The 13,119-nt window shown below is 38.2% G+C and overlaps 1 protein-coding gene across 4 annotated transcripts; it reads left to right on the top strand.

Moving 5' to 3' along the window:
* The first annotated feature begins 231 nt into the window (after positions 1–231).
* LOC133266663 (RING finger protein 151-like) lies at positions 232–8,809 on the top strand. Of its 4 annotated transcripts, XR_009742470.1 has the most exons (8): positions 232–345; positions 1,274–1,499; positions 2,678–2,817; positions 4,842–5,004; positions 6,204–6,324; positions 7,301–7,543; positions 8,119–8,191; positions 8,619–8,809. XR_009742470.1 is itself a non-coding variant. In XM_061448115.1 (7 exons), exons 2-6 carry the CDS (start codon positions 1,294–1,296, stop codon positions 7,535–7,537), a joined length of 867 nt encoding a protein of 288 aa, XP_061304099.1. In that variant the 5' UTR covers positions 232–345; positions 1,274–1,293; the 3' UTR covers positions 7,538–7,543; positions 8,619–8,809. The 4 variants fall into 4 exon arrangements, 3 of the variants coding, with proteins under 3 accessions (XP_061304099.1, XP_061304098.1, XP_061304097.1); XM_061448115.1 differs by lacking the exon at positions 8,119–8,191; XM_061448114.1 differs by having other exon boundaries at positions 8,119–8,809.
* Positions 8,810–13,119: the final 4,310 nt, after the last annotated feature.

Here is a 13,119-nt window from a genome sequence, read left to right as displayed (position 1 = left end):
CTCAGTTTTGTCGTAAGTATTTGCGTCATTAATAACTGAAAGACTGATTATTGTTTTTCTCCCCCAGTCTAGTCAGATCTCTTGTCTTACTTGTTTTTTTTACAGTGGCTTGTTTTGGAAAGCTTTGTTTCAGTGGGCTGTCAGGACGGGGTCTATTCAGCAGCTGGCTGGTTGGACATAGGACTTGGTAACTTAGGAAACGGTACTGAGCCTTTCTCATTTTTCTCATAGGCATAATAAAGCAGTGAAGAGGAACTGGGGGAAGTGTTACATGTCTTACTAATCAGAAAACTGCCTCTGAAATATTTGGACAAACTACATATATATGTAGTTAAATCTGAAAAGGTAGGATATCTTCCTTTTCTGTTTTATTCAGAAAACCTCATAACTAATAAAAACCTCTCTCGCAAGTCTCAGTGGGGTTACAAAAGTAATTTTATATGTGAAGTAGGAATGTGAAGCCTAAAACATACTCTTTTATGTGACTTCTTTGGGATCTTACTGAACTATAGGCTTTTCATGATGGGATTCTGATGAATGCAGGTTGCTGGTTAGTTCTTTACAAAGCTTTCAAATCCATTTAATCTACTCAGTTTTATAAAATAGACTATGTGAGAGAAGACAGTAGCTCTTCACGATTTCAGAATAAGCTGCAGTTTTGGCTTCTTTTTCTTCCTGTATATTAAGTACTACTCTAGGCATGTGGAGATTTCATGCTGTTCTCTCTGGAATAGAAGGCTACAATGAATAGAGAATCTTAGCCTTTTCAGTATGAAAGCAACATGTTAAGTGACGTGCAGTTCATAAATACAAATTCTGCTAGCTGGAAGTGCCCAGCTATTGTCTGTAAGGATACTTTTTTCTAAGTTGGTTAGGCATGATACAGAAGGCTTTAAAATGGAAAGCAAACATTTGCATTTGAGCTTCTACGATGTTTCTGCTTCAGGTAGAATTCAAGTAAGTAGAAAATCCATGTTTCACAGTGGCTGCTAGAACTGTGTTCTGTAACAGAATTCTGAGCAAGCATGGCTCAATTGCCTGTCTTTGCTTTCAGAATTCGGAGGAATGGGGATTCTGACATCCAGCAGTACAATCCTCAAATTCTTATTTAAATCTTAAAGTCTCTGAAGTATGTAAGTTTTTGCATTCTCACTGTGAAGTTCTTTATTCACATTAAGTTCTCAGTGTTTCTAGGGTTGCTTCCAGGCCTTTTGGTGGATCTGGCCATACAGATTCAGGACAAAGACTGCTTTATTTTTCTGTGTTTTAATAGGCTGAAAGTGTGCGGAGAGCATGGGTTATGATATTGAGCGTTTTGTTGGCTACGTCAATGAAGGGCTATTATGCTCCATCTGCCGTGATGTGCTAGAAGATCCGTTACAGGCTCCTTGTGAACATGCTTTCTGTACTGCTTGTATACATGGGTGGCTTGTTCACCACAGTAACTGCCCTGAAGACAGACAGATGATTGACGTGTCTTTGCTACGGCCTCTCTACAGGTATACAGTAATATTGCTGTATGTTGAAATCACATGAATTTAGGATTTCTCAGTTCCGCTTGCACAGCTTTATCTCTTGTCGTTTGCTGTCACTCATATTGTCTTTATCCAGTGTGACTGTGGCAGAAACTGATCACTTGCATGAAAGCATTAGCATTTTCTATTTATTATAACTAACTTTCAAGGTATTAAGATTTCAAACACTTATTTTGTTTTCCACTTTTTTAAATCTTTAATCCTGTTTCTAGACATCTCTCTGAATATTATTCTGAATGTCTTCTACAGCACCAAAGCGTTCAAATACTTTTTTAGAGAAATCAGGCAAAGCAACTGTTGACAACAGTCACTAAACACTGTATATCTTTTTTCTTTTCAGCCTTACTTAGATACTGTAGTTGGGTTTATAATGAATAATTTCTGTAGATATAAATCCAACTTCTCACCTTTAAATCCTTTTTTAAAAATGTCTTTATCCATAAGAATATCTGTCTTGAACCACTTTGTCATGTAAAGCAGGCTGATTTCACAAGTGTCTTCCATAACTGGTCAGGCAGTTGGGCTAAATGATTGTTGTAGGTCCATTCCAAGTGAACTATGCTATTCCCAGCGCACAGAGTTTCATCAGTAGACAGCGCTTGCTGATTAACCCATGCATTGTCTAATCTGCTCAGATTAACAGTTACATTGTGTTTAAAACCTTCAGCCACAGATGATAAATTTACTCCATTTGTATTCTCAGTACTTTTGTCAATAATGAGATTTTCTGCCTGGAAAGTTGACATACAGTGTAGACAGAACCCTTGAGTTTAATTTACAGGTTGTTTGGTGTGTACTCACTGTGGTCAGTTTGGTTTGGCATGTTTAGAAACACAAAATTTAAAATGATGACTGAGTAGCCCTTTTGATTGTTATCGGTAACATCTACTGAGCAGTGAAATAAAATTAAAATAAAGATTTCATTTGCACATTTAATTTTGGAGACTGAATTTTCCATTTACGCTGTTTCTTTTAAGCCTGTTCTTTTGCAATATGGAAAACAAAATATTGAACTGATTACTCACACTTTTTCGTAATGGAGATTAGAGTTTTGCTTTCTTTCCCCGAAGTTGAAAATACAAATTTCTCAGTAATGTTCCCAGATATTAGAACTCTTTTTTTTTTTTTTTTTTTTAATGTAGATACATGAGAAATGATTTAAACCGTCTTCAGCTACATTGCAAAAACAGGGAGTATGGCTGTCAAATGGTTTGTTCTCTGGAGTCTATAGACAGGCATGAAAGGGAGTGTGAATACAGTCAGATACCTTGCTCCAATGCCGGTGAGTAACATTTAAATAAATTGAATCCTTTATATTCAGAAAACATGTTTTCGTCATCTTTCTGTCAACATAATGGCAGTAATGGCCATTATTTCCAAACAGAAATTCAAAGCTTTGGCATAATTTGCTGTTTACAGCAGTGGTTTGGGACAAAATGTATTACTGATCTATGGCAGGCGTGATGGTTAGCAACAGTTTCTTACCCAAGAGCTGACCAAAATGAATGAGTATGATGGACTTCAAATTTACAAAGATATAGTAGTGCATTCGCTTTGCTTTCTGTCTTTCAGTGAGGTTGTCTTTCAATTTTGACTGCTTGTTCTGATGTCTGAATGAAGGTAACAGCACCTACACAATGTTTACGAATCACAATTTACTTATAAAGCATTTGGTTGCCTGGTGCATGTGCAGCTGCTCACTGTCTCCTGATTTTAACAGAAACCTATCATGGAAATAAGAATTGGTTTAATCTAAATTCTGTCTAGAATTGTTGAGATCATGGTAAGGTTTTTATTTAAAACAACCTACACCTCTCGAGGAAGAAACATACTGCTAAAAAGGATCATAGTGTTAAAATTTTATTCAAAATGTCATATATTTCTAGACAAAATTAATATCTAATTCCTGATGCTAAAAGAACAGCTAAGTCAGTTGTTGTAATTAATTATAAGAAGATTGCTCCACTGGAAGTTATAATTTCTCTCAGCAGTGACTCCTGCAGACGCTTCAGATTCACCTGGTTTACTTTCTACAGAAACAGTAGCATTTATAAAGTTCCCACAACTTATCTTTGGTGTCTGGTGTTCAGGACATGAGAGCTTTTGCATCTCTTGAACTCTTACTGTAGAATACAGTGGACTGTATTTTGAGTACCTCAATTACAAATCATTTATCAGTAAAGCTCCTCTAGAGGGCTGATGTTCATAGTTTTCTGGGGTTTTTGTTGACAAGTTTCATTGGTTCTGTTTTCTTACATGGATTTTACCTTAAAATTAAATGCAAGTGTGTATTACAGCAAACAGTCCTCTAAATATTAAGACTGCAAACTTCAAATTTAGTGTTACATGCAGCAATAATTTATATAGTGTTCGTTTTCAGTTCTCTACATTTTAGTTTTTAATCACTACAGGTTTGTAAAGTTTGTACCCTAGCATTTCTGTGGAAACTTTCCTATTTTTGAATAATTTATTAAATGTTCATAAATAAATGTTGTTGTTTATTTATGTTGTCTGGTATGTTATACACAAGACCAACCACCTGTGAGAAAAACAAGGTTACATCCCATCTCACCCACGTTTCTCTGACTAGGTCTTTGAACTTTTTTCCTAGATTTGATAAGGTAAGGGTTTTTTTTTTTAACTCATGGGCATTCTTCAATTTTAGTCAGTGTAATCTGGTGAAGCACAAGCCAGCTGCCACTGCCTTAGCTTGGCATCAGCACTGTCATTACTGAATTTGCTTTAATGCCAGACAAGCAGTAGAAGACTTCATAAAAAACAGGATCATAGAATGGTTTGGGTTAGAAAGGACCTTAAGATCATCACGTTCCAATTCCCTGCCATGGGCAAAGATGACTTGCGCTAGACCATGTCACCCAAGGCTCTGTCCAACCTGGCCTTGAACACTGCCAGGGATGGAGCATTTACCACTTCTTCAGGCAACTTGTTCCAGTTTTTCACCACTCTCACAGTAAAGAACTTCTTCCTTATATCTAACCTGAACTTCCCTTGTTTAAATTTAAACCTACTGCCCCTTGTCCTATCACTACAGTCCCTGACAGTCTGTCTCCAGCATCCTTGTAGGCGCTACTATCAGTTTTCCAGTGTTTTCAGCTAATGAAGTATCTTACTTAAAGAGTGTTTTATTACAAGTTATGTGTGTTATAACCATCATATTCACATTCTAAAGAAATTACTTTTTTCATTGCTTTAACAGAGTGACAGTTGTTTAGCTCAGGACATTGCAGCTTGCTTGCGCTTTTGTTAGTTGTTAACAACTGGCTTGTTTTACTGTTCCCTGTTCAGGCTGTACAGTTCAAGTTGAACGTCGTAACTTAGACAGTCACCTGGCAGTGTGTGAATATCGGAGCCGTGAATGCCCCAATGGCTGTGGCTACACCATTCTCAGTGTGGAAGACACACAGCACAATTGTGTGGCAGAGCTAAGAACCGAGCTAGAACTACTTCGGTACAAAACTTCTCTTCCTTTAATGTTTGCATTAGCTTGGGTTTAAAATCACTGCCCAAAGCATGTCAAATACTAACTCTGGATTCTGGTATGCATTATGCAGTCTATTAATTGCTTGATACTTATGGGCCAGCATATTGTTATGGGTCAGCATAGACTTGAAATTCTTACTCTTTTGATTATTTTGTTGTTACTTTGTTTTTGTCCAAGTTATTATAAATCCCAAAATGTCATTGCTTGCAGTGGAATAAGGCTGTGAGCTGACAATATACAATTACAAAATACCTAAGAAAGCTGGACAAAAGTTGGCAATTTCATTTTTCCATTAGACTATTACAGACCCAAAGTCACATTATTTAATAATTACATTTAGTTTATATTTGTACAGATCCAGAAAATAAAAACCTGTAATTATTTTGGCAGGTACGGACTGGTAGATTAAACCTCTGAGGATCTAATTTTCAATTTTTATTAAAACCCTGGCAGATTAATAACAAGTCAGTGAATGTGACTCTTCTTACCAGCATCCTTACAGATGTTTCTGTAGCTTTCCCTTTCCATGATATTCCAGTTTGATTTGTTTTTTTCCTATGCTCCTTCCCATTTCTGTCTTTCAACTCGCTAAGTCTTGTGCTCATTATCATTGCTGTGAAGTCAGGCTCAGATCTGATACAAAAGCATTGAGACACAAGGGATTCCACTGCCTGGTTTCTGAACTCAAAAGGTTAATGTAGTAACAGCTAGTTTGGGGCTGTGAAGCTGTGTGAATGATAAGTTTATAATAGTTTACTTCATATTATTGTTTAACGTCCACCATAAAAGTAACAAGATATTTAACAATACTATATTATTCAGACTTTTTATCTTGACTGCATGTGTTTAGTAATACTAAGCAAGCAGATACTCTAGGTAAAAGGCAGTAAATCATTTAAAATCAGTAAATCATTTAAAAACTCGTAGAATTACTTCAGGAATATGATACAGTTGTCCCCTATGTAGACTCTGTGAATGGTCACATAGTGCCCCCTTGCTAGTTTTATTTCAATTACAAAGCAGTACTGTCATGCCTCTGGAGGTGTGTCCTGCAGAATGTGATAGGAATCACATTGGGTTGTTTGGCTTCCAGAAGGCTTTCTGGAATTTGAAAATCACTGTCTTCCATGCCTACAACACTTAACAAGGTGAAATAAACTTTTTAGGTCAGAAATGATCTGCAGAGTGGAGGAGGCAAAGCATGAGATGGAGTCAAGGTTAGATTCACAGAGGAGGCATATGGTCCAAAAAGAGAGTATTCTGCAAAATGAAATTGAAGAACTGAAGGTAAATAGGATCATTTTATTTTCTGTTTTCCCCCTCTCCTAACAGTCCAATGCTTTGTTTTTCCCAATAATAGTCTCTTACTCTGTAAATGTAGTCTCATACAGATGAGAATTCCATTAAGTATGGGAAGCAAAACAGGTGTTAGCACAATGCTTTGCAAGTTAATCTTCTCTGGGGAGAAGCAGACTGAGTGCTCTATTTGTGTGGTTTATCTACTTCAAATTCATTTGGCGCTAACCTTGGTACCTCTGTACAAGGACAGCATTGTTCTGTATGTAAGATGCTGGCAAATCAGACTGAAACTCATTTTCAGTGTCTAAACACATGTGTGTCTACATCACAAATCAGATGTAATTAAATATCCAGCTCCTTTATTAGTGCTATGCAAAGTGACTTAATCCAGGGCTGGCTGACACGGAGCCCTGCTGCAGACAGTGGTATTTATGCTTTGGTTCAGCTGTGCTCAGAGGGTCGGAAAGTTGAACTGTAAACCTAATCAAGTAATGAGCAAGGCCATCTTACCTTTTCATTCATCCAGTTCTTATTATATCACAAAGTAATAACTTTTTAAAGCCCAGAGCAAGTACTTTATAGTTTACATTTTTATTTTTATTGGCTGTAATGTTAAATCCTTGAAGAATATACCTGAACATAACCAAACCCTTACTTTGGTCAGGGTCTTGAAATAGAAAATGTAAGCAGCAGCTGGGTAAATCCACTGTGTCTTATTACGTTTTGTAAGAAACCTTTTGCACTTTAAGGAAAACTGTTTTGGAATCTTAGAAATGAGATTATCTGAGAGAGTGAATGCAGGACTGTGTCTCAAGTTGTTTACATTTATTCTGCTATCAAAAAGTTATTTCAGTGTTGCTTATTCTTTATAATCCCTCACCGTACATGCGTGGGAAATTCAACTTCATACCACCATCACTAGAACAGAGTTTGTTTCTTGCGGTAAATCCAAGTTGCATTTCAGAGTCAGATGTCACGAATGATGTCAGATGTTCGCTCCCTGATGTCTGCAGAGAGGCAGCACCGTCAGGAGCTGGAGCAGGCAGAGCTGGAAAAACGGGAATTAATGGAGCTGCTGAGGGGGCTGCAGAAGGACTGTCGGTTAACCACTGCAGAAGGAAGCAGGAAGCCGACAAACTTCCGCCCTCTAACACGACTAGAAAGCGTGAAACGAAAACCTAGGGAAGTTACAGTTATCTAAACAGAAGTAAGCTCAAAAAGCACTTTCTTCTATTTTCCCATCCAGCTAACTTTTCTACTTTGGATGAATGACTGGTAAACTTTACTTGGTGTCTTTTAAGATCTATATTACTCTATTTTCTCTTGGGGCATATAAACAAATGGAAGAATTTTCTCTTAGGGAACATTGGGCATTAAAGCCACTAGCTAACAAATACATTTTTAGCTAATGTTTTTATAAAAAGGGAGAAAGAGACTTGATTTAGCATCTCTTCAGTGTGTCATTTGCAGGAGTCTTTCAAGCCCTTGAAAGTCAAAGATAAATAAAGGTTGTTACCTTCCTGGTCCATTGTAGTTTGCCTAAGTAGTTTATGCTTATGCTTGAAACGGAAAGAAAATGTAATCATCACTAATGACATTTGGGATGTCCTTCATTGTGGGAAAAGTCAGTAATAGAATTAGTAAGTCAGTAATAGAAATTAATAGATCTTTGTTTATAGTCTGTAGAAGGTGGAAAGAAAGCACTTTAGATTGTAATTCTCCTGCTATGTAATAGCTTCAGGTAAGGTTGACTTTTACTTTAGAGCTTCTCTAATTTCCCAGGCTGATACACACTGAAGAGACTAATACCAAAGCCTGAAGTAATAAAGTCACCCAGAACCTTTTAAATACTTGTGTAAGTAACTTGGAGTTTGTGGGAGGAGGTCTGTGTTTGATTTCAAAATTTGAAGTTTTTGTATGTGCAAGTATCAGCTATTTCTACAGGGTCCTTAAAGCTGAAGACCAGCCTGTTTGGTACTCAGTATCTTTAAAGCCTGTATAAATAGGAGTATCCTTAATTTTCTTCTAGCAGGTTTAAGGCTACTTGAACATTAGTGTCCACAACAGACAAACATTTGTACAGTCACTTGGACTTCAGGTGTCTTTATTAGTACTCAAGTTTGCAGTTGTGTAAGACCCATGAATACTGAATCACAGGGGCATTTATCTGTAAGGACTGCATGAGAAATCTGTATAGTTCATTGACTTTTCTCTAAACTTCTCACCCAACCTGTTCACATGGGTTTCACTGATATAACTAAGCCGTAGTCTGTCCGTTGCAGCTCTCCAGTGGAGTCACTAGGGAAGAACCTGGCTGCTGTTTACTGAATGTGTGAAATTAGCTTTGAACTGTCAGGATAATGTGTGCAGGTGCAGCAATCTGAATAAGCTGATTTTATGGTTTAGAAAGCAAATAAACAACTGTTCATGCCTTGCTGTCACTCAGAGCAATGCTTTTATGGCTAACAGCATACCCAAAGAGAGAGGCAACAGTCTTCTGTAGCACATACGCTACATTATGAAGACTTGCGGTCACAGCTGTCTGATTTCAGGCATCAATAAATCCTTCTAACTTGCTGTCTCTTTAGTACCACTGAAGCAGATGTGCACATGTTCAGATCTTGTGCATTTAAAAACTGACAGAAATAACTCTTCTGTAAATGTTTTGGGTTTCTTCTTCTGAAAGAGAACATTCATAGCAAGAGTTATGTCCAAATATTTACTTGTTTTCAGTCCTTATATTGTAGATGAAATTACATTCATTGCCAGTATTTAGATCACTATAGCAGTCTCACTAACTCGTGACATGGCACATCTCTTAAGCAACCATATTAACAATCTGAACCAGTAAAACAATAGCTGTAATTTCGGAAGACTTACATTCACACTAAACATTCAGTGGTCATTTCATTCACATCAGTGTGCATATTAAAGCTGTAGGGGGAAAGTAAGAATGAGTTTATTACCTTGTGTTCTAAATAAGTTAGCTGTTGGTGTCTGGTGTCTATGTGGCTCTATTTCAGCATTCACTCTTAATTTTGAAGCTTCTTGGCAACACCAGATTTCAATGCTGTTAGAATCAGTGCTTTTTTTTTTTTTCTGTAACTGTGTGGTTCTATCATGTGAATTTATCTCCTTTGCTTAACATAAAAGAAAAAAAAATACTTCAAAATCCTGTAGAATTCAGATTAACTGGATCATCTTTCCCAAGTTTGAGGGCAGTAACCCAATCTTTCTGTTCTGACCACACGAAAAAGCAAGTTATTAGCTCTGCGCTTTCTCCATAACTAGATCTCTGCATTTGTCTGTTTTAGGTGTTTCACCCACTTCTTAGTGTGAGGTGTCCCTGCCCATGGCAGGGGGGTTGGAACTAGATGATTTAAGGTCCTTTCCAACCCTAACTATTCTGTGATTCTGTGATTCTATCACTAAACTCCTCCTAGTACAGGAAATAGGGTTTATTTAATATTTACTTAGCATATGGTGTGCTGTCTGTCCCCTACATGACAGATGAAACTGCATGAGAAAACACAGCCTAGGTGGTAAGGAAGGACTTTAATCTGCACAGTCTGTTTAGCTTCTAGATGCCAGTTCTGAACTTCCAGTGCTCAAATGTGGCAATACTTTGGACCCACCTGCTGCTGGAATGACCCATCAGCTTAGGTTCCCTTTAGCAGCAAAGAAGCACTTGCAGAGATATGTTAAATAGTTGTGCTAGTAGTTGATAGCATCAGATCCCTCCAGTTACTTTAAGCTTAATCCCATTCCTCTGTGTTGGTAACTGTTCTGCACTTAAGACTTTCCTCTGCTGATGAACTACACACAGGATGGAATGTGCTGAAGTGTGGTCATCATTTTACCTGTTCTGTAATTGCCTAGGCTGAAATTAAATAGCCCATTGTATTTTCTCTACTTTTAGCTTTCCCAGTCTCATGTATTACACAGCTCTCCACAGCAGCTGGCAGAAGCAAGGGATTTTTTTCTTTCAAATAGTCTGTTAATTCTTTTCATAAAAACTAAGGGTCTAAATTTAGACTAATAAATTCTTCACTGTGAGGGTGGTGAGGCATTGGCACAGGATTACAGGAGAGACATTGCTGAAAGTGCATTACAGGAGGGCTGCAGCACTGAGTTAGTGGTTGTAGTATTCTCATGCTAAATCACGGAGAGAGAGCAGACTGTGGAGCCAGGTGAGTGGAGGGAAAGAGTATATGCACTCCAGCTGTCTTCCCTGAGCCCGAGGGCAATGATGTGGCTGCCTGTGCCACCAGGTTTCTCACCAGGGTAGACTGCTAGCCTGTGGCATTACAAATAACCTAGCATTAGAATTAAAAGGAGATTAAATCTTTATCCCCAGGTAAGTGGGTACAAAATATCACAGTACCAAACCTGGGAGTTTCACAAACAAAACTCATAGAGCATGCTGTTTAATAAAGTATGTGAGACTACAGGGTATTACAAGGAGGATTGGCTGAGGGAACTGGGGTTGTTTAGCCTGGAGAAGGCTCAGGGGGGGACCTTACCATTCTCTACAACTACCTGAAAAGAGATTATAGTGAGGAGGTGGTTGGTCTCTTCTCAAAAGTAACAAGAAGTAACCCCAGCTGTAAGGTAATGGTTAGACTTAAATGATTTTAAAGGTCTTTTCCTACTTAGTTGGTTATGATTAAACTGGGTGAGAAAGAGGATGCATTCAACGAAATGAGTATTTTAAAGAAAGTGGTTATCTTTGACAGGAAATCAACATTTACATCATCATTCTGAGGACCCAAGAGGACAGTTACAAATATAGGTCAACTGTTTCCCTTCAACTGACTTCTCCCCTAGAGAGGTCAAATTACAGACAAAATATAGTTTCCTCAGTTTCCTTCAGCGTTAAAGCTGTGTTCCCTGTTCTGCTGTGCTCCTCCCAGGCAAAAACTGCTGGGATTACTTGAGCTGGAGTGGGAACAGTGATTTTGGGGAGGCTTAGCTGAGTTTCAACAAAAGGCCTGGAACTGAGAACCGCACATTGGAGGGCCGAGGAAGAATTTTGCTCACCTCCCAGTTAGGGTGGCAGTTTGTGCTTAGTACGATTCTAGTACTACATCAACAGTCTCATGTGAGAGAAACTCATTTAAGTAGCAAGCAAGAGTTTGTTGTTTTTTGTCAGCACAGAAAGGAATGGAATTACACATATAACATACCTAATAGAGTGAAGTATTTTTAACTGGACAAGTGATTTTATATCAAATGCTGTTAGTGTTTTTAAGAAGTCTGATCAATCCCATGTGACAAACAGTTCCTAAGACATACAGAATTTGTAGCCTTGCAAGTTAACTTTTCCACGTGTTGTCCTCTTGGACGTTTCTGGCATGGTGCTTTTCTACAGCCATTTCACCTAGGAGTGGGGGGTGGCATTCAAAAGGAGCAGTACAAGCCTTGCCTTTCTCCATGCCGTTTGTCAGGTGAAGGATGGTCAGTCAGGGAGATTTTACCACATAGGTAGATGCCTTTATAAAGACCTACAATTCTATGCAACTTTCTATTAACAGATAAATACTGAACTGTCTTCCAGCATTATGGTTCACTGCCAGTCTATGTACATTTTCTACCTTTATATACACAAGAATAAAATGGTGCTTAACAGATCTTAATCTCTAGTCTGTATGAGACAGTAAACACTCTTTGTATCGCTTTGAAGTATGCTTTGCATAAAAGTTGAACTAATAAAGGCTCTACACCATGATTACTGCAGTTTGGTTTGCTTCTTTCTGCTGCACAAGTTTGAGTATTCTTTATCAAGTGAAGCAGCATGTAATTCAGGTGTGCTGGCTGCACAGCACAGGGTCAGTGCACTGGAATGGATGAGGTTATGTTTTGCCAAGAGAGGCAGTATATAGCAATAAACAAGGTTGTGTCCCTTTTCAAGGACTTCTTTCCTGCCTCACTGGTGGGAGTTTTGCATGGGATGAGCAGCTGCTTTGAAGGTGAAGAGCTACCCAAAGTTGAAAACTCCAGGACTACACAAGTGTGACACTCCAATTCTGAACAGAGGAGGAAACACTGACAAGAAGAGGAGAATTAATTCCCTCAACTGAAGGGATCTTGTTCCCAATGTAGGTTTTTCACAGCCACTACAGACACATCACATGGAGGATATGAACATGTAGGAACAGGAAAACAAGTTGTTCACAAGGTGTGATCTAGGGATGCATCTGCTTAAACACGAACAGTCAGCACAGAGCACTGTAGAGCATTTGCTGTGTGCAGTGCTCTGCATTAACTGCCTTGAGCATATTCTCCTGCCTGAGAGTAGGAGTTACTCAGTGGTTTAAAAAAGGCTGAAAGCTTGCACAGCACAGCTATAGCGTGCAGATAACCTGGTACCTGCTTACACCTATCCATCCATCCACCCACTTCCAGTGTTCTGGGGCTCCAGTCAGGACACAAAACTTGAACATTTCTTTTTGGGCAGAGTATAAAAAGCAAAATTTAATACTTAAACTGTTAATCACTCATGGTAGGAATCCAGTTTAAAAGAAGAAACCAAGTACCTCTAAGTTTTAAACAGCATTATTTCAAGTTGAATTTATCCAAGAAAGTAACTGCTTTGCATTGAAGGGTCACAGATCTAAATTCATTTTAAAAAACCCCAAACAAAACATGATACATGTATACTTCAAGTCTAGCTAAATTTACAGAGCTTGCATACATCAAACAATTCAACCAACCCTTTTATTTCCTCCTAGACTGAAAATGACTGGTAGACATGCCATGTGTTTTGAACGTTCAATAACCAAG

The sequence above is a fragment of the Pezoporus flaviventris genome, unplaced genomic scaffold (assembly GCF_033815535.1).
Source record: "Pezoporus flaviventris isolate CSIRO_AGI_PZ_B2104156 unplaced genomic scaffold, CSIRO_AGI_Pfla_v1 ptg000007l, whole genome shotgun sequence".
In the NCBI taxonomy this organism is placed as follows: Eukaryota; Metazoa; Chordata; class Aves; order Psittaciformes; family Psittacidae; genus Pezoporus; species Pezoporus flaviventris.
Note: the sequence above shows the minus strand (reverse complement) of the source record. Positions and strands in the feature narration are given on the sequence as shown.